Raw genomic sequence first — 22359 nt, 5'->3', positions numbered from 1 at the left:
TAAGAAGAAGAAGAAAAGAGAAACAAAATATGAATATTAAAATGGAAATAACTATATATCTATCGACTTTAGATGTAAATGGATTAAACACGCCAATCAAAAGCTATAAGGTAGCTGAGTAGATAAGAAAAAAAGCCCCTTATATATGCCGCCTGCAAGAGACTCACTTCTGATTGAAAGACACACACAAACTGAAAGTATAGGGCTAGAAAAAATATTTCTTGAAAATGGAAACAAACAGACAAAACAGACTTTAAAACAAAGGCTATCACAAGAGACAAAGAAGGACCCAGAATTACCTGAAGAAACCCAAAATACTGATTTGAAAAGACACGTGCACCCATATATTCCTTGCATCATTATTTACAATAGCCAAGATGTAGAAGTAACCTAAGTGTCCATCAATAGGTGGATGGATAAAAATGTGGTACATATATGCAATGGAATATGACCCGGCCATAAGAAAAATTTAAAAAAGAATCAAGTCTTGCCATCTGCAACAACATGGATGGACCTCGAGAGTATTATGTTGAGTGAAAAAAAGTCAGAGAAAAACAAAAGTCATATGATTTCACTTATATGTGAAATCTAAAAAAACAAAATAAATGAACAAACAAAACAGAAACAAACTCATAGATACGGAGAACATTTTGATGGTTGCAAGATGGTAATAAGGAGGTTGAGGGGATGATTTAAGAGGGGAAGGGATTCAGAAATACAAATTGGCAGCTACAAAATAGTCATGGGGTGTAAAGTATAGCAAAAGAGATATAGTCAATAATATTGTAATGACTATGTACAGTGTCGGATGGGTACTGGATTTATCAGGGTGATCACTTTGGAAATTTAGGTGCTATACACCTGAAACTAATACAATATCATATGTCAACTGTATTTGAAAAATTAAAAAAAAATTATTTTAAAAAAGAGGAAGAAATTTAAAATTCTGATGACAACAAATTGCCTTCCAAAAAGGCTGCATAAATTCACATTTCTACAATATTAAATAATCCGTGATTTCCCGTATCTTTGCTACTGTTTAGCTACTGTTTAGTTTGAAAAGTTAAAAAATGCTGTTTCATTTTTTTGCTTTTCTAGAAGTATTAACAAAGTTGAATAACTTTGCATATGTGTACTGCGTATTTGAATTTCTGTGACGGGGTGTGTGTGTGTGTGTGTGTGTGTGTGTGTGTGTGCGTGCGCGTGTGTGTGCGCACGTGCACCTAGTCACAGGCTTTGTCATTTTCATTCACGGTCCTGTTTCTGTCTGCTTTGGTAGCGGGTAGTGCTGGCCTCATCGAAGGAACTGGGGTGTGCACCCGCTTTCTCTAGTCTCTGGTTGAGTGAGTACAGTATTTTGTAGAACGTACCAGTGAAACCATGTGAATCTAGAACTTTGTCAGAAGGTTTTAAATTATTAGTTTATTTCCTTCATGGTTATAGGATGATTCATAACTTCTACTTCTATTTTTTTTTTTTTTTTTTTAGTTTTGGGAAGTTGAATTTTTTTGGTCTGTCCATTTCATCTAAATGTTCGAGTATTTTGCCATAAAGTTGTCCATAAAACTTTCTCTTATTATCATTTTTTAAATATCTGTACTGACGGCATTTTTCATATTCTTGATCAGTTTATTTCTTGTCTTTTTTATCGACCATTCTCCCCAGAGAGCTTTTAAATTTTTCTAGTCTTTTCAAAGGACCAAATTTTCATTTCGTTGGTCTACTCGACTTCTACATTTTGTTTTCTAGTTCTGCTCTTATTTTTATAAACTCCTCTATTCCATTTTCTGTAGGCTTACTTTGCTCTTGTCCATATCCTGTCGTCCTTTAAAAATATCGTCATTTCATATTGATTTGAAATAAGGACAATTATTTGTCAGTTAAGAACGACAGCCATATTCCTACTCAGTTTGTCATGAATCTTCTACTCTTATTTACGGTATGCTTTTGGGACTAAAGTTTTACATTTTTACGAAAACACAGATTTATCCATCCTTCAACATCTTCTCAAAGTCCAACCAGATGAGATTTTTAAAAATAATAACCCAGTTCACATAAGGCAGCCCTGCTAACGAGTGTGTGGTGGGCCAAGCCACGAATGCACAAGCATATCCCGACTCTCCTCACGTGGGCGTGTCAGGCTCCGTCTGCGGAGCACCAGTCCTCCCTATGGGAGGCCACCAGATGCCCACCCAAGGGGCCCATGGCTCTGACCTGCTATGTGTGCAGCCTGGCTCTGTACGGAAAGATGGCCCTTAGCCATATCCTCTGTGAATTCATAATTGGAGGAATACAAAATGCCGCCCCCGTCCCTCAATAATTCCCAAGCACGTCGTATTTGTCCCCTCATCTCAAAAGACCCTTGAACTCTTGAGAGCAGACTGCAGGTTTAAGAATTGCATGATTTCTAACTACTAGCTAAATGGAGACCTGTTAAACCTATGCCATTAAAAGTAAGGCAAATAAAACATCATGAATGCTTCCAGGATGACAGCCGACAAGAGGCCCTCCTCCCCAAGGACAAGACGTGGCGGCGGTCCTCTCCAGTTGTTGGGGGGTCACAGGGTTGATCTCTACCAGCTTTTAGAGAAGATTGGCATGTGTTTTAAAACTTTAAAAATGTTTATACCCACATTCACAACTCCTGTTGTGAACTCTTGCCAAGATACCTTAACAGTAAGAAAAAGGATTAGGCAAAAACATTCAATACGGTATCATTTATATTAGTAAAAAATTAGAAATAACCCAAATAGCCAACCAAACGGAACAGTCGGGTACGTTACGGTCTCTCTACCAGATGGAATACCATGCGACCTCTGAAGGAGATGCATAGAAGGAATTTATGCTCATACAGAAAATTGTTGATATTCTATTAGGTGAGCAAACTCATTATGCAAAACCACACCCACGATATGACCGTATGTAAATGAGAAACAGCACTGGCGCCCGAGGTACACTCAGATCAGCGGGCTGGAAGAAAACGCACGAAAACTCTTAGGGGGATCGTCGGAATTTATTAGAATTATTCTTATTTTCTCCTTCTTTTTTCCCCTACTTTTATGTGTTTCTAAATTTCATTTTTTGAGCACGTGCTATTTTTATCATGGAGAAAAGGTATAAAAGAGGACTGTAGATTAAACCTTCAGACTGGCATTTCATTCTCACATGTCAGTTACCCCTCGCTTATCGTCTGGGAAGGTGGGAGTGGTGGGGACCTTAGGTGATGACAGGTTGAGAAGTCGACCAGAAACGACTGGCACCTGTATGTTTAAATGGGAAACAAGGCCTTTCCGGAACATAATAAAAATCCCCATTACGATTGCTATGACGACAAACAGGAAACGTGAATGACAAGCATGCATCCATCCCCAGTGCCCAGTCCTGGCCGGATGGGTCGGCTCTGACCTTACCTTTTCCAGCTGAGACGCGCTCTCGTCACAAGCCTCTCTGAGCAGGTGCCGGGCCCTGCTGGTGTCTCCCCGCTTGTATGCGGTGTGAATGTCTTCTGTCCCAGGGCACTGTGCTGTGGGGTCACTGCCTGGCGTGGACAGTTTGCTGCCCATGTCCCTGGCACCTGGGCAGACAGAAGCACACACACAGTGTCACCACCGTTGCTGGCGCTGCTCGTGTGAATTGTCAGAAAGAAGAGCACATGACATAAACCTGAGGCTTTAGGAAGAGGGAGTCGTCGCCCTGATGGGCTGTCGATGTCACCAAGCCCGGCAGACGCTGGCACCTGCCCCCGGCTGGAGGTACTTCCTCCGTGGGGCTGGCGCTGAAGTCTGGCTGACCGCAAGGACATCGGGCAGCAGAGCGCACCCTGGGGGGATTCTGAAGCAGGACTGTCACCTGGAGCGGGCCCAGCACGCTGCCTGACAAGAACTGCCAGGCTGACCTCACTGACAGCGACAGAGACGCAGGGGCTTTGGTGAGAAAGCCGGAGGTCCAGCCGAATTGTCCCTCTGCTGTGTTCCTCATGGGGACATAGTCTTTGGTGGGGGAACAAAGACAGGTCACATCCTGGGGGTGTGGACATCTATACACCCCCAGAAAACCCCACAGAGGGCATGGGATTTAGACTCACTCGATCCCGTGCTGGGTGCCGAAGGCACAGAAGGGAAGGAAGTCAGTCCTTCCCCTCATGAAGCTCCCGCTTAGAACAGGGGTTCATGGTTAGGAGGTCCGTGGACCCCGAAGGGCTGCAAACAGGCTTCAGAGGTTTCCTGCACATGCTAAATTTGCACACAGAACTATCTGTGTGTGAGTACGTGTGTGTGTGTGTACATTTTTCTGGGTAGAAAATTCAAGGCTTCTACCAGAGTGGCAAATGTATTATTAAACTAGAGTTAATATCTATAGATATTACAGAAAAGACTGCAAAAATGATGAGTTAGATTCTCATTGTGTTTAGTGACGGCAGAAATAGAGAGAGAATTCGACTATTTTTGACCGAGTTTAAACAACCAGTAGGAGCCAAATGGGGGCTGAAGTTTGGTCTCCTAGCTCTCAGGCTGAGGCCGAACTCATCCCATCTCAACTGCCTCTTTGAAAGGATGAATAAATCAAGCTTCTCAAAAAATTAAAATTATTGGAGCGACACTGGTTAATAAAATCAAATTGGTTTTGAGTATACGATTTAATAATCATATGTATATTGCATTGTGGGTTCACCGCCCAAAGTTAAATTTCCTTCCGTCGCCAAATATTTGACTTCCCTTTACTCCTAACTACCTCCCCCATCCCCCACCCCTTCCTGCTGGTAACCACTAATCTACTGTCTGTGTCCATGAGTCTCTGTTTGTCATGTCTGTTTGTTACTTTTAGTTTTATATCCCACATATGAGTGAAATCATATGATTCTTGACTTTTTCTGTCAGATTTTTTTCACTTAGCATGGTACTCTCAAGATCTACCCATGTTGTCTCAAATGGCAGCGTTTTTTTGTTTTTTTTTTTGTTTTTAAAGGAAAACGCTGAGAGGTTGGCTTCCAGGTATTCACATCACAAAAGCAAATCACATCATAGCTGCCGCTAGGTAGAAAATTTTAAAAAATCCTTTATTTACGATAGCATAAAAATTACATGCTTAGAAATATATTTAACAGAAGATAGACAAGAGCTTTATCCTGAAAACTCTAAAACGCGGCTGAGAGAAATTAAACCAGACCTATGTAAAGGGAGAGATAGCCCATGTTCATGGATGAGCGAAATCAACATTGATGTCGGTTCTCCCCAGTTTCATCTTAGATACAATGGACTCCCGGCCACAATTCTAAGAGGTTTTTTTTTTGTTTGTTTTGTTTTTTTAAAAAAAGAATAGAAATTGACGATCTGATTCTGAAATTTGTATGAAAATTCAAAGAACTTAGAATACCCAAAGCAATCTGGAAAAATAAGAGAATTGGAAGATGCACAGTATTACTATGAAGCTATAGTAATCAAGACAGTGCGATACTGGTATAGATAGATAGACCCATGGAATAGGCAAGAGTTGAGAAACAGGCTCATACTTATACATCCAATTGATGACAACGGCATCGAAGCAATACAATGAGAAAAGCAAAGTCACTTTAGCCAATGGTGTTGGAACAACCGGCCATCCATCGAGTATAAAGAAACCCGAACCCTATTTCTTACCACACACAGAAATTAATTTGAGATGGACCATGGATCAAAACATAAAGGTTAAGACTATAGAGCTTCTAGAAAAAAAATAGGAGAATTTCTTCATGACTTGAGAGTAAGTAAAGGTTTCTTAGGACACAGAAAGCAACACCATAAAGGGAAAACTTGCTAAGTAGACTTCACCAGAACTTTAAATTCTGCTCATCGAAAGATTGGCCTACCATTTAAAAAAATAGGCAAGTTGCACACTAGAAGAAAATATTTGCAAAACACATATCCAAAAAAGGCATGGTATCTATAACTCAATAATAAAGGACAAACGATCCAATTAAAAATGGGCAAAGATAGGACTAGTGGAAGATATTTAAAGAACTCAACACCATTAGTCACCACGGAAGTGCGAATTAAAAATACCAACAGACACCACTACACTCCCACCAGAATCACTACAATTTGAAAAGACTCAAGAAGGATATGGAGCAACCAGAACACTGATGCCTTATTGGTTCAAGTGTAAAATAGTAATGACCACTTTGCAAACAAGTCTGGTGGTTTCTTATAAAGCTAAACATCCACCTACTCTATGACCCACAGTTCTATTCTTAGATATTCACCCAAGAGAAATATGTCTAAAAGATTATCCGAGAATGTGCACAGCAGCATGATTCATAGTATTTCCAAACTATAAATAGTGCAGGTGTCCGTCAAAAGCATGGGTAAACTAGGTTTGTGGTTTAGTTACAACTTGTCAATAAGGAAAAATAAATTACTGATCCAGGAAATAACGGGCCGAAATCCGGAAGCATGATGCTTAGTGATTGCACAAAATGATTCTAATCTATGGGTGAAAAAAAAAAGGAACGGTGAGTCGTTCTTGGAAGGGACAGGCATCAGGTTGACCAGGAGGCGTGAGACATGTCTGGGTGAGGGCTCCATTTCTTGACGGTGTCTCCATCATACTAGTGTTATTTCAAAACGTATCAAACGGTCCAATGAAGACATGTACTTTTTCCTTTACGTGAATTTTACCTAAAAAACCTGTAAACACTATCGAGTAATATGACTGCTGAAATATTTGAGGGTGAAGGGTACAGGTGTTTCTGACTTATTCTGAAATGCATTCAAAATGATGGGTCTACGGACGGATGGAGGAATGGATAGACGGAGAGAAATGTGAGCGAGAAATTTCAGAAAATGTTAATAGTGAACACTAGGCAGGGGGGTGGATGAGTGCGCACGGCTCGGGTTTTTCGGCTTTATTGTATGTTCGAAATTGTTCGTAACAATACCGTTGGGAGAAGTCAATCGATTAATCACCCTGAACTCAGGGCCTGCCATACGTCATACTGAGCGAGGTCCGCCACCAGCACAGAAGATTCCTGCTCTATAGAAAGGCGGAGAAGCTGCTTGCAGTAAAGGCCCTGATGCTGTCGCAGCTCACTGCAAGCCATGACCTTCGCCGTGCCAAAGCACGCGTTGGAGGAATCCACGTACGTGGATGCGTATCATGTACAATTGGCGTCGTTGCCGAAAACACCAGCGCAAGATCACTGCGCCTGCATGGAGATTATTGGTTTTTGTTTTGTTTTTTTTTGTTTTTGTTGTCGTTGTTTTTTTTTCCTTTTTTTCCTGTGTATTTTTGGAAAGAGAAATCGGAAAAGAGCTTCGTGTGTCAGTGGTTGTAGATGTGAATAAGGTGGCTTTCCTTCCCATCACACGTAATGGTCTCCATTAATTATTTACAATCAGAGACCCTGGGACATCTGAGAGCGGGCCGAAGGGAGAAAAGCTGCCGGCAGGGGCGAGAAGGAGGCGGAATCAAGGGCAGCGTCATCCATCAGGAGGGACACTTAATTATGTCATTGGTCACCTTTCAGAATTAAACAAGTCTCTCCCTCATGTTCATAGAAGACAAGCGTGTGTGTGCATGCGTGTGTGCATGCATGTGTGCCCACACATGTGTGCGTGTGTGTGCACGCCGGAGCAGATGTAAAATCACCTTTTCCATTCACGTTAGGAATGTTAATAAAAACGGTTAACCTTTAAGGCCAAGTTAAGTGACATCGAGAAGGTAGAACCTAGGATACAGGGTGCATCTGAAATGACAAAGGTGATTTTATTTTAACTTGATTTTTAGATCATGGAATGAAAGGGGAGTAAGTGACATCATAAAAAATCAAGACTCTCAGTTCTATCATTATGTTTTCACTGTGGTGGCGTTTTCAGTTTTGAATCTGATTTTCTTAAGTCGCATGGACAATGTTATGTCCATTGCTGCTGATCCCAAGAGCTGACGGGTCTGGTCTAATCAAATTGTCGGATGGACACTATGAGAAAATGTCAGTCAACGAATATGCACTTAATTTAACCTGCCAACTTTATTTAATTTCCTGAAATTATAAAAAGAATATATATGTAAAATATATTCCATATATTTTAATTGAAAGAAAAAAAGATCAAAATGCTAATGATACGTGTTAAGGATGGGCTGGGAAGGAATTACTGATAGGATTAGAAAATATTTTTCTTCTTTAAAACTTTAAAGGGATTATACAACGAATAAAAGAACACATCCTCATTGAAAGAAAATTAAATAATCCAGAAATATATCATGTAAAAGGCAGAACCCCCTCCTCCCCACCATCAGACACCTCTTCTTAGAGGCAAATTTTTACTTTTATAGTAATTTTCTAATTTTTTTTTTGCCAAAATACTACAGTTTTGTATTTGAGAACTGTGACCTCTGATTTAAACTTAAAGCAGGGGAATGTATTTATACTATTTGTAATTATTCAGTTATTTATTTGTGCCTATTGATCAACGATTGTCCATAATTCTATTCTTATATGCAGTAAAACATCACGGCTTTAAATATTTTGCTTATACAGATTTAAAATTCATTTTAAAAATATAACCCCCCTAAATTATTCTATTTCAATAAAGCATTATTATCTCAAATAAGTAACTAGAACTAGTAGAAAAAGAATAATAGAACATTAGAATACTGTTTCAAATGAAAAAAAATATTCCTTTTTGTTCCTTATTACAATGTGTCATTATTTTCCTATAGAGCAATGAAAATTTTCTGTATATTTGGGGGTGTGTGTGTGACTGTGTGTGTGTGTGTATATATGAACTACAAATAAGCATCTGACCTGCTTTTAATGCAAAGTGAATATGCTTAATAAAGTATACAACTAAAAGAGGAGGGGGAAACCAAAAGCGCAGTTATTTACTTCATTTTTTAAAAATCGTCTGGTGTTGCTTGTTTGGTTTTGGGAGAGGGTCAGTTAGAAGTAGTAACTAGTCACGGGAGACTATACGTGTAGTGGGTGGCTGGGTTATGGATCCGGCACACGTGCAGATATTCAAGGATACGAGAAACGTTTACAATGAGCCACGCGATGATGCGTGGACACATTCCAGGTTGGGATAAATATTAATATCCACATAGCCTTTTATTTAAATGTGCTGGACCTGGGCAATAAGTTAAGGTTCATTACGTGAAGAAGTATTCGGTTAAAAAAAATATTTAAAACCCAGTGGAACCAGAAAATCATGTAGTCCTCGAAGATCACTTTCAATTTAATATTCTATTGACAAAGGAATACTTTCAGAAACACTGTTTCACATATTTAGGACGAATATTTTCAGTTGCCAATAACTCAGTCTCTAAACGTCATTTCTGTAGTTTGTTAGAGAAACAAATTATTTGACAGGAAAACGGACGAAAATTATTTTTCTCTTTTCTTTGGGGAAGTCCTGAAACAGAATCCCATGAATATTATAGAGTGGCGTCTACAAAAGCCATGTCACAGTGTGGCCTTTTCTTAAAGAGAGGCCTCCTTTGTCGATTCTGAGTTCGCTCTGGCCTTTCATCCTAAGAAGACTTAAACTTGAAGCGGGAGGATGTATTTATACTATTTGTGCCTATAATCTTTTCTTCTAGAACAACATCTGTTCAATGATCCCTCCTGACCTGATAATCAGAATAAAATTCTCTCTCCACTGTTTTTGTTATTTTTCCCTACACATATAGGACAACGAAGAGGTAATACGACATTGACTTTATTTTTATAAGCTGTAAATGTTGGCCTCTTCCACATATGTATTATATATAAACATATTATTATATATATTTAATTCTCTCATCCCCACCGAAGAAAACATGTACGATGGAAAGCGAATGCCATCTGTCAATTCAAAATCTGCGGCACCCTCTGTACATCTTAGAAGAGACACGAACGTTTTATTTGAATTCTTTCGTTACATTCAGCAGAGGAGTGAAAAGTAAAAATATATCCGTCTGCCCACAGCTCACTGCAGAACAGACGAAAGTACACGTTAGGGTGTTACTGACCTGGTCATGATTGCTTAGCGACCCTCCTGTGCCATCCTCCACCGAGTCCCCACATGGCCCGAGCACTGGGAGACGGGGCTGCCCCTCCTGAGAGGTGACACCCTCCTGGCACGGTGAGTCTTGCCCTCTGCAGCTCGGAGTGCACTGGCCTTCGAGTCTTTCTTTGCCAGTTAGAGCTCTAGAGTTTCAGAAGCAATTCTCATCTGTGGGTCGAATTACGGTGAAATCCAACCCTTGATTTCTTCGGGGAAGATGCAGAAGGATGCAGAAGGTGGGGGATGTGGAGGGCGACATGACCCCCAGGGTGACCCTCGGCGGTAATTCCTCACCGGCTCCAGATGGCTAGTGCTGAGCCCCGCGACGCTGGGCTGCTTGGACAGGCCAGCATCACAAAAGAAAGCGCAGACAGCGGTGGCCTCCAGCAGGGGACCTGGCTCACGGGGACAGTGCTCCAGCAACGGGGGCGAGCCTTTCTCACACCAGCAAAGCCCCCATCCCCATTGGATCGCTGGAAGCATATTTTTGTTAATGAAAGAGGGATGGGCGGTTCTATCCACAAATAAATCACGCGGGGGGTGGGGGGGATGACACCCAGAAGTGCTATTCTCCTTAGAAATAAACAATACAGTTGATCAGAAGATGCGATGTTATAGCCACTCGACACAGTGAAAAATTGAGTGAATTCTAATGTCCGTGGCTGGCCAGAGTGTGGTGAAGTGGGTACTTCTGTCATTGTGGGAGGAGTTGCAAATGGTGTGACTGTTTCTGAAAGAAAGGACGATATTACATAAAAGACCCAGGGGAGGTTCTGCCAGTTCCCCCATGGTATTTCTCCTAGAAATTTACCTGCGGGAAATAACGTGGCACAAACAAAAAATGATACATTCCTGAGCTGTGACACAGCGCCCTGCAGAATCGCCTACCACAACGGACGGAAGAACCTACCAGCCAGGTAAACGGCCATCGTCAGGAATTAGGAGGTGGCTTACAGGCCAAGAAATGCCTAGGTGACCGGCGCTGACTTGTGTCATTTCCTCTGACGCTCACAGTGATGAGCAGGTGTCATGGCTGCCCTTCACAGACGAAGGTCAAAGTGAAGACACTGTTCGAAGTGACAGAGCTGGCAAGTGGCAGAGGCCAGAGTGTTTCTGAACCCAGAGCCCACAGAATTTCCGCTGCTCTGACTTCCAATTTAATACCCATTGTGGGTCGCATATCCACGTCCCCCCAAATTCTTATGCTTTAGCCCTAATCCTCAGTGCGATAGTATTAGACGAGGGGCTTTGGGGAGGTGATCGGGTTGTGTGGGAGGAGCCCGCATGCTGGGAGAAGAGACACAAGGGACCCTTACAGAAGAGACACCAGAGAGCCGACTTCTCTGTCACCTAAGGATACATGGAGAAGATGGCCATCTACGAACCAGGCATGGGGCCCTCACCAAGAACAGAACCCGCCAACAGCTCGATCTTGAACTTCCCAGGCTCCAGAACCGTGAGAAGTAAATGTTTGTTGTTTAAGTCACCCAGTCAGTGACAATTAGTTATAATAGTCCGAGTTCGGGGTATTTCAATACGAGGGCTACTGAGTGGCCATTCGAGCCAATAAAAATGAAGACGACGGAGAAGCACGAAAAATACTTAGATGACATTACGCTAAAGAGTGGAACATGGGGCGAAGACAGTTAAACGACATGGAAAAACTACAGAACACAGAACATCAGTTGACATCAACTGAAAATATGCAAAGCGAAAGAATTTATTCCAGGTTGGTAGATTTACTTGTGACTAAAATGCTTTGGGCGGGGGGATGGGGGGAAGGTTTCTAATGAGTATCGTCTATTATTTTTGTTTATAAAAATTTAGTCTGTCTGTCTTTGTCACGACCTGAGGGACATGTGTAAATGAGATCAGCCATTGCCTTCAGCCCGTGAAAGGACTGGAGATTTTTTTCTATTTGTATTTTTCTGCATTTCCAGCATCTTTTATTTTTTTTTTTCTCTCGCCAAGCTTATATTGATTTTTAAATTAAAGGGGAAAAAAAAAAATCTGAAACAGGAAGTGTATCCAGCACAAAACTGACTACTTTCAACCTGATTTAACGAACCAGTTTTTGGACGGTTTTTGTCACTGACTGGGTGGCTTAAATTGAAACGACTCTTTGCTCTTGGGTAGACCGAGTCTCTACTCGGTCACTCTGGAAAAAAGGACGGAGAGCAAGAAAAGCTCCTGGGATAACAGTTGGCAGAGGTGTCCCAGACTTTGAGAGAGAAAGTGAAGCGGTCTATGCTAATACTTAGTATACCAGTAATTGGTGCCATTTAGTGACACCATTTCTTATGCTATAAGAAATGCACCTTCTTCCCAACACCCGTGCCAGGATGTGACAAGTGCTCTGGGTGGTTCAAGAAGCTGTCCCCACCCAGCTCTGTCTGAACAGCAGAGCTAGAACTTGGACACTCAGCACCTACTGTCGATGTCTGACCTTCATTTCCCAGGCTGTTCCCTTCCAACCAAGCAGGGGACACCTACTCGGAATATAACATGCTTGGCAGACACATGGGAACTAAAAGGTGGGATGATCCTGTCGCACGAGATGGAAAATCCAGAGAGGAAATCGAAACCGATTCCTCCATGAATTGTCTGTACCAGCAGAAGAGAAACACAGAAATACAGAGCTACAAAGATGAACCCTTTCTTTGACTTAACTCCTCTTCCAAAAATTCATTTATTTACTGCTCATCCATTCTACGAATATAAAATAACTACTATGTGCTGAGCTAGACCCTGGGGACACAGCCTGAGGAGACAGGCAGGAAGAGCCGGAGGGAGATGCTCTGTGCTTCCCGGAGTTTACTGTTAAAAATCTGCAACAGAAACCGTGCTCGAGAGACAGGATGGTCAACAGGCAAACGCTGGCCTGGTAAAGAAAGAAGAACCATTGTCTGGGGAAATAAAAATCACAGAAGTAAGACAGTTCCTTTATTTAATACCCCCTCGAGTAAAACGAAATGGTGCCATGAAGATATAAAATAATTAGTCATACTCTGTTCTTTGGGGAGAGGGTTGGGGTTATAAACACTGAGCGTTAGGCCACTCTGTCACAGTAATCCTGCTTCTGGGGAACTGACTCTAAGGGAATAATTCCACATATTTAAAAAGCACTATGCAAAAAATAAAAAAAGAAAAAGATGCTGATTGCAGTATTTAGTATAGCAAAGATTATCAAATGCATTCGAACGCTTGTCACGGTGAGTGCATGGAGGGACCGCCACACAGGAGAAGTGACGAGAAGGAAAGAGCCCAAAACGATCACGTTGGCTTCTTCCAGAGTGAAATTTCTGGTGATCATTTCTCTTTTTCTCCATTTCCCAGCTGTTTCTCTGTTACTATGATAATGGAGAAATAGTTTTAAAAATATTCTTTCCGGGTTACTCAAGCAAAATTTCTAACCGCATCCAACTTGCTCACCTCCTTCTTGCTTTGCCAGCACCTGGCCTGACCGATACTGTCTCCCTGGTGAGGTTGACTGTCGCCTCCTTTCTGCCCGGTGCGTTCTGCTCACTCAGCATCATTGTGCCTAATGTTATGACACGCATACGGCGGGTGCTCATTAAAAGCTCCATGAATTCAATTTGTTGAACCCCCAGAGCTGTCTGCATGACCGGAAGGGGTTCACCTACGACCCTGCCCATCTGTAGTGTCACTGAGAATGGCCACGAATTCTCTTGGTAAAAGGGAGAAGGGTGCCTGCAGGCCCCTGTGGATGTTCCTTTCCACGAACAGCTTCCTGTCGGCCCCACGGCCTGGCCTGCACCCCATGGTGGGAGGGTTCACGCAAGGTCATATCCTGCCGGGGTTTCCCATTCATAAAAGTATCCCAGGACTTAGTTGAACCCCGCCAGGGAAGGAGCCCCAGAGCCCAGAGGGCCAAGTCACCCTCCTTTTGCACGCAGCCAGGCATGCACGTTCACATTGTCCTCTTACGTCCCTAGGAGATGATGTCAGCACCCGCCACCGAAGTGGGTGGCTGCGAGGTTCAAATGAATGAAAGTATGAGAAGTGCTTATGACGCCGCCCGGCCCTCAGTGGGCCCCAGATAAATGCCCGCTCTTATGATCGCTATTTGAAATGAAGTCAGGAATTCGGCCTGCATCTCAAAACTGTGCGGCCGCGGGTTCACGCCTCGCTCCTCAAGCATCTGAGAGAGATCGTGTCGGTGCGAATGCAGAAGTCGGTGGTTTTCTGAATCTTACGTACTGAGTTGAGCTCAGATGTGAGTGGAGGCTGTTAACCTACAAGTAAAAGGCCAAAGTGGGAGAGGCAACACGCATTTATTTGAGATCCAAAAGAAGAGCAGTTTGGGAAGCACCGATTCAGGCAGAAGCCCAAACGGCCTTTCCACTTGGAGGTGAAGGCAAGGGCAGGGGACCAATTACATCGTTACACCACCGATGACGGCACAGGAGGAGGGCGTTTCTATAGGTGCAGAGAAGCTGACATCGCGATGCTAATTCTGAAGAGTGTCTTTAATTTTCAGTCCGGTAGTCATAATATCTGTTCTCTTGTTATCTTTCAAAACGCTTGTTTGAGATCCAATGCTGCATTAGGCCCAGTCCAAAGGTTATTTTGTCCTGTTTTAATATTCCGAAGGTTTGAAGTATAAGACATGCAAGGCAGCTCTGGGATGGCAGCTCTAACTCCATTTTAAAGTCACTCCTTTTATTATTATTTTTTTTTATTTTTTATTTTTTATTTTTATAAGGCCAAAATGTGGTAGACAAAGGGCATACTTCTAGCACCCTCGCTGGGCTTGGGAGGTACAGATACAGCCCAAATGCCTAGACATCAACTCCAGACAGCAGGGCATATGCCAGCGGACGGTCAGACCCCGGCACACTGCCCAGCACACAGCTGAAACTCAATAAACATTCGATGTAAACGGTGCTGGCCAAAACGAAGAGTCCCACATGTTCACTCTGACAGTGCCCTGACCTAAAAATGCCGCTGCACGAAATCAGCCAGCATTCAGTTGGGTGGCCTTGAGTTCATTTTGGTTAACAGATCCTCTTAAAAGATTGTCTTAATCCTTTCGGGCTGATGTAATAAAATACCACAGACTGGGCGGCGTATAAACAACAGACATTTATTTCTCACAGTTATAGAGGCTGGAAGTCTGTGGTCAGGACACCAGCATTTTGGGTGAGGGCTCGCTTCTGGGTGGCTGGCTTCTCGTTAAATGCTCACTCGGTGGGAGGGGCCCCGGAGCTCTGAGGGGTGTCTTCTAGAAGAACATTGACCTTGTCTCCGAGGGCTCCATCTTTGTGACCTAGTCACCCCACAAAGGCCCCAACTCCAAATACCATCACTTTGGGGGGTATAGGTTTCAATATGTGAATCTTAGCAAGTCATAAATGGACCACAGAAATGATCTGGCTTCAATGCCATGATATTCCCAAATAAGTGGGAAGCTTATAGGTATGTAGTTTTAAAACCAGAGTTCTTTGGTTAATTACTGTAAAATTATTGGTTACTGAGATAAAAATCGGCTGTAATCAAACGCCTAAGAAGCCATTTGATACTTTCTCTAAGGGAAGGTGCCAGATAGAATGCAGAAGAGAGAGCGACCAGGGCAGGAGTCGGGTTCAGCAAGAGCACCCCCAAAATGACAGCATGCTAACGGGGTGGGGTTCATACAAGTGGACAGCCACATGGGAGCTGCGCGGTCGGACCCATTCCTCACAGAACCAGGATAATTCCAGGTGGATCAGAGACATGAACGTAAAAAACAAAACTCCACGAGCAGAAGAAAATGGATGAAGTCCATTTTCTAGGAGAGTGTACCCCTCTTGACTGTGACAGAATCCAGGAGCAATAAAAGGCTGATCAATCTCGCCGAATTTTAAACGCAACAGGTTTAGTGAGTTATAATTCATATCTCATAAAATTCACCATTTTAAGGTACACAATTCAATGGTTTTTAGTATATTCATGGAATTGTGTAAAATTCATCACTCCTCTGCCTTTAAAACATTTTTGTCACCCCAAAAGATACCTCGTACTAATTAGCAGTCACTCCCCACTTGTCCCACTCCCGGCCCCTGACAATGACAAATTTACTTTCTGTCCACATAGTTTTGCCAATTTCATACAAATGGAATCATACAAAATGTGGCTTCCGTGATTGGCTTCTTCTACTTCGCATGTTTTCGAGATTCATCCCTTGAAAATACGTTGTAGCACCTGTCGGTACACCATCCTTCGCTATTGACCAATGATAAATACACCGCATTAGATGTTTCATTCATTCGTCCGTTGATGGACATTTGGATTTTTCTCCTTTTTGGCTCTTCTGAGTAATGCTGCTGTGATGGTCTGTGTACACGTTTTTCTGTGAGCGCGTTTTCAGTTTTCTTGGGTGTATATGTAGAAGGGGAATTGCTGGGCCACGTGATCACTTTCCATCTACAATCGAGGGACTGCCGAACCCAAGTGGCTGTGCCATGTTGCACTCCACTGCAACGTCCGAGTGCTCCAGTTCCAACCTCGCCACCGCCTGTGACTGTCCGTATTTTTCACGTCATCTCTTCTAGTGGGTGTCCAGTAGTGTCTCGTGGTTTTGAATTACATTTCCCCGATGACTGACGCTGTTGAGCATCTTCTCACGTGCTTATTGGCCATTTTTATATCTTCTTTGATATAAAAAAGGTCCATTCACATATTTTGCTCATTTATTTGTCTTTCTGTTGTTGACTTGTAAGACTTCTTTATTTAATTCGGATGAAAGCCCTTCATAAGATATATGATTTGCAAATATTTTCTCCCATTCTGTGAGTTGTTTTTTCACTTTCTTGATGATGTCCTTCAGGTCCAAAACTTTTTAATTTTGACAAAATCCATTTTATCTATTTTTCCTTTTGTCATTCGTGTTTTTGGTGTCATATTTAAGAAAGCATTGCTTAATTCAAGGTCATGAAGATTTAATCCTATGTTTTCTTCTAAAGGTTTTATAATTTTAACTCTTACATTTAGGTCTATGATCTGTTTTGAGGTGTTTTGTGTGTGTGTGTGTGTGTGTGTGTGTATTTTGTAGGTAGGGATCCAGCTTCATTCTTGTGCGTGTGGATACTGAGTTGTCCCAGAGCCATTTGTTGAAAAGATGATTATTTTCCCATTGGATGTATTAGCACCTTTGTCAAAAACAGCTGACCCTAAACACGTGGATTTATTTCTGGACCATTAATTCTATTCCATCGATCAACATGCCTATCCTTATGCTAACATCGCGCTGCCTCAATTACTGTGCTTTTGTAGTACATTTTGAAATCAGGCGATGTGAGTTTTTCGACTCTGTTCTTTTTCAACATTATTTTGGCTATTCTGAGTCTCTTGCATTTCCATAGGGATTTTAGGATCAGCTTGTCCATTTCTATGAAAACTTCAGCGGCGATTCTAATAGGACTGGGGGTCTCTAGAGAGTGTGAGGTTAGAGATTGAAGTCAGAGATTGTATTTTGCCAACTTCTGGGGAAGTCGATCTGGGCAAAGGAGTTCAGAGGCTTAGCCGTGTGTTTTAAATGGAATTCCCTGTGGATGCCTTGTCAAAAAACTTCAGTAAAGATTTAAGCTGCTTTTTAATTTCATTTTAAGATCTAGGCTGGGGTTTCCTTACTATACATTACTGTGCTGACAGCGGCCACCACGAAGTGGCTCAGATGTCCTGGTATCTCACATACACAGTCGTTTCTCCTCTGCATTTTAACAAGTGGCTTAGACCATGACGATGTTCTGGAACTCGCCTTTCCCACTTAAAAGCTCCCCCATAGCGGCACGCGGCGATCCAGCACATTGTTTCTCACGGTGGCTCTGTCCTCACTTGAAGAACACTGAAGGGACTCCAGTTCCTTGTGACGCCCTTCAGTGCTGCCCTGAGCATTCGTGTGTATTTCTGCTTGCCTGGGAACTACGTCTCCAGGTTAAATTCTTAGCAGTGGAAGGAGCAGAAGATACTGGTGATGGTTATGATGGTGATGGTGATGGTGATGGTGATAGTGATGGTGATGGTGATGGTGGTGGTGATGATGATGGTGATGATGATGGTGATGATGGTGCTGATGGTGCTGTGATGTGATGGTGATGGTGGTGATGATAGTGATATTGAAAGGTGATGATGGTGATGGTGATGATGGTAGTGATGATGAAAGTGATGGTGGTGGTGATGATGGTGATGGTAGTGATGATGGTGGTGATGGTGATAATGATGATGATGATGGTGGTGATGATGGTGATGATGAGTAGTGATGGTGATGATAATGGTGGTGGTGATGATGGTGATGATGATGGTGGTGATCATAGCTGTGATGATGGTAATGACGATGATGGTAATGATAACCTTCATGTGAAAATGTGTGAAAGAAACTGGCAAAGTACAGTACAGTGTGTGTGATCAGCCACATTTTGTTTAAAAGAGGGAAACGATAAGATTCTGGAAGGATGTAAGAATCTAAGAATTAGATTGAGGATTTTAAACAATGTGACCACATTTAAACAACTAAAGTTTTAAAATTTTGGCAATAAACAAAAATGAAGTAATTTTCCCTTCCTTTTCCTCTGTATGTCTTCAGTCAGAGATACACACCCTGAAGTTCAAACAACAAAAATTAACCCCAGCTGATTTGCCTCAATACCGGAACTGCCATCTGCCTTCCAAATCCGGAAGCAGGCATGCACAAAAAGAAGCAAAAAGGCCAGGATCGGGGATCCTCCGTAGCTTGCAGAGTTGAAAGTTGATGTATTTAATGTGTGGATTCGAGGGGAACACAGGGCTTCCACGATTACGATGGTTAAAAGCAAATGGCACAAACACATCTGCATAAAAAATAACGCTTAACAGAAGCGAACTCCTCCCGTCCCTTTGACCTAAGACAAAAACACTGAGGAGATCTTCCGTGTGAGCCAGAGTTAACATTCCTGGGAGTTGGACACACACACTACGCTGTGGCCGTCACATTCATGGCTATTTTTTTCCTATATGGAAATGCCCATCGCACAGCACAAACCTCTTTGAGTGTAGCACAAACATTGGCCGGACAATAATATGGCTCTTTCTTTTCATGAGTGATCTTCTGATTATTAAAGTGAGATGCTCCACGATTCCTCAGGAACCACAAATATCCCAAGAATGTCTGGGCTCCAACCGATACTGCGGCCTCTCGCCGAAACCTGACTCACCCCTCCCGCCACGGTTTCTCTCTGACCTGTCCTCTCTACGGACAATTTAAAAGCTACCCATGAATTACAGAACTTCAAGATTTATTAGGAGTTTTCTCCCATGAGACATACAGAGTTTGCTAATTTGGCGCCCCCCACCACCACCCCGATGCATTCTGAATGTAAGGCACAGGAAAGATGTGCACTTAAGTGAAAACGTTTTTGATGAAAACTCGAATTACGTAGTTTCGATTAAACAATTTCATGATGAGATTTGGGGTCATCACGTTTCAGCTACACACACACTTGAAAATGAGCACCGGCCAAGTTTGAAATTCCGTGCCTTCGATGGTTCGGAGCCGAACGAAATGAAAGGGTGCCCCGTTTTTATCATCGTAACATTATAATCATTTTCACTGACAGAAATAGATTGCCCACCAGGGCAAGAGAAAGAAACAGACATTTGTTTAGGGGCTACCTATGTTGTACACTTGGCGTGGTGCTAAGTGTCCTGCAAATAGATGCTGACCAGGCCCGTGTCGCAGATAAGGACTAGAGCACAGAAGGACCAAGATTTGAACCCAGATCCTTCCAACCGCAAAGCTGGAACTGTCACTCAGTTCTTCCTGCAAACTGCACATCGCAGAGATGCCGAGGGCGTGCTGGAAGATGGGATTCACGTAGCAGACTGAGCCCTGGCCGTAGCCACCACTGCCTGCCCGAAATCCTTCGAAATTATAGAAAGTATTTAAAAAATTACCAACCAGCCATATTAGCACAGGAAAACAAGAAGGTGACCCAAGATGGCCAGAAACCATGATGCACAAGAAGTTTTAGGGAGTGCTCCGAGGCTGCCTGGGGTGTATATGGGAGGGCCCCCAAGGCCATCAGCGGTGGACCGTGTGGAGGGGTACCCAAAGTGAGCCCCCCTCTAGCCGGTTCCAGGCAGTGAAGGGCTGAGGACTCTGCCCTTTGTGTGCTAGAGAGGATGTGTGGAACCTCAGGCTGTGGGCGACAGCCAGGAAGTATGTGGAATCTTCCCATCCCCACCCCCTCTCTGCAGACTGTGGTGACCGACGCTGCATTCACAGACAGCTGTGGGGAATCCCAAACACAGAGATCAGCACCAAACCACACACCCACAAACTTTGAGGAAGATGAACGCTGTAAAGGAGAAGCACTCAACTTTACCAACTGAGCCAGCAAGCAGGACAGGTGATGGATCGACAGAAAGAGACCTTCATCTCCCTCCCCATCCAAAAAGTAATAAAACTACATCAAGTTTCTTGTTTATGCACCAAAGACCCAGCACCACTGGAAGCATGCTGACCGTCCGGAACAGGAGAAGATGTGGCAAAGCTCACCACAGCCCTCCTCGGGCCTCGGAGTCTCCAAGGGGAAGTGAGCAATTGGCAATGACGATGCCTTTGCAAGGCATGATCTTATCAGGTCTGAGAGCCTGCATTTCTTGCCGGACCCTTACATTACCGCTCAGGGGTGAAACCTGCATAAATAACCCAGTTATTGAAATAAGGGACAGTGGGCAAACTTTGCGCTCTCATGGTTCACGACTAAAGTTGATATCAGCAACCACCACCCTCCTCTGGGAGGAAAAGATGGAGTCACTGCCCGAGCAGAACGTCAGGCTCCAGCTTTCCAGCATCTAAAGGACGCATCCCCACCCAGAACCAGTAAGGAGCAGAACGGGCAGGGCCGAAGGACAAATCGGAATCTGGAAGACCAAGCGGAGGGAGCAGCACCGAGGCACACAGAGGGTAAAAACACCGATTAAAAAATGAGGAGACATGGAAGATGATACTTGAAGCTCTCTTAATGCGTCTGATAAGAATTCGAGAGCTATGTGTTCGTTAATAAAAAAATTTCAGTGTGAAAAAAGATGAGTCCTCAGAAGAAAGAGGATACTACTTGAGAAGCTGCCAAAGGAGGAGTAAATTTAGAAAAAAAAAGGAAGTAAAAGACAACAGAAATTATTTGAGTAGAAAGCAAATAAATAAATTAAAAAAAAAAAAAAAAAGAAGAGTAACAACAAAACCCAAAGCTGGTTCTTTCAATGGACTCGTGAGATAATCTTATTGAAAGATTGATCAATAATATCTGGGGTGAGAAAAGAGACAAAACTATACGGTGAAGAATTAAACCATAAGATCATCGAAAGCAACAGGGCTCCTTGGAGAAATGGCGGATGGCGAGACTGGCCCATCAGAAGACAAGGAGGTTATAAAAATCTCCTGGGGCCTCGTGAAAAGATAGAGGAACCGACCCAAAGGCGTTCCCGCTGGTCCAAGGAGGATAATTTTAGCATCAGAAATCAAATAAGTTAAAATCCATGAGTTAACGATATGAAGAAAATAAGGTCTCATTGGTCACCTTTGAAAGATGCTAGGGAATCGATTCATTTTTCAGAAAAAGGAGCGCTTCCTTTGTCCTGGCTTTCCCGTACCAATTGGAACTCACGGTGCCACAGAGTTGACGGGCCAAAGTCCTTCTTTAGAGATAGATTTCAGCTGGGTGAAAAAGGACCGACAGACTTAAATTATCATCACTTCGAAACCCTGAATTTTCGAAATACCTGATCTAAGCAACAACTGATGACTGATCGAACCATTAGGTGAAAGGCCGAAAGGCCAGGAGGATCTTTATATTGAAATATCGGGCTGACAGCTCGTGAGAGCACTGAAGCATCTAAACGACAAAGAGACAATTAGACATCAGGTGACACCTGCGGTCACGTAACAGGAAGCGTGCAATTTGCTATCCAGCGTCCTTGCCAAAATATCCAGCTGAATCTAATTAAACCTCTGGATCTCCAGAAGGAAGCACATAGAAGAATCTGTTAGGCAACCACCACAGAACAGACCGTGGGAAACTGCAGAGGACAAGCAATGTGGTTTCATCGACGATTAAATCACAAAGAAAAGGCAAGTGAGGGAGGGAGAAATTGAGAGACGAAAGGATCGGGAGTTGTGGGGGATGAGTGGAAACGGGGAAGGGATTAAGATGTGCAAATTGTCAGCTATAAAGACAGTCGTGGGGATGTGTAGTTCGGGATAGAGAACGTAGTCGATACTATTGTACTAACTCTGTATGGTGCCAGGTGGGTCCTAGACTTAACTGGAGTGATCACTTCGGAAGTTTTATGAATGTCTAAC

General features: G+C 42.9%; 1 protein-coding gene across 6 annotated transcripts in view; it reads right to left on the bottom strand.

Moving 5' to 3' along the window:
- Nucleotides 1-22359, bottom strand: part of LRRK1 (leucine rich repeat kinase 1) — a 118326-nt gene that overhangs the window by 75183 nt on the left and 20784 nt on the right. For 5 of the 6 annotated variants that reach the window (XM_039844120.1, XM_039844115.1, XM_039844119.1 and 2 more), the window contains one exon: nucleotides 3411-3574. The exons of the other annotated variant lie outside the window; for it this stretch is intronic. In XM_039844120.1, the coding sequence (XP_039700054.1) occupies nucleotides 3411-3574 (164 nt within the window). The remainder of the gene's footprint in view (nucleotides 1-3410; nucleotides 3575-22359) is intronic. 6 annotated transcript variants of the gene reach the window in all.

The sequence above is a fragment of the Pteropus medius genome, unplaced genomic scaffold, assembly GCF_902729225.1.
Source record: "Pteropus medius unplaced genomic scaffold, Ma_sr-lr_union100, whole genome shotgun sequence".
Classification (NCBI taxonomy): Eukaryota; Metazoa; Chordata; class Mammalia; order Chiroptera; family Pteropodidae; genus Pteropus; species Pteropus medius.
This window is presented reverse-complemented; position numbering and strand designations above follow the sequence as displayed.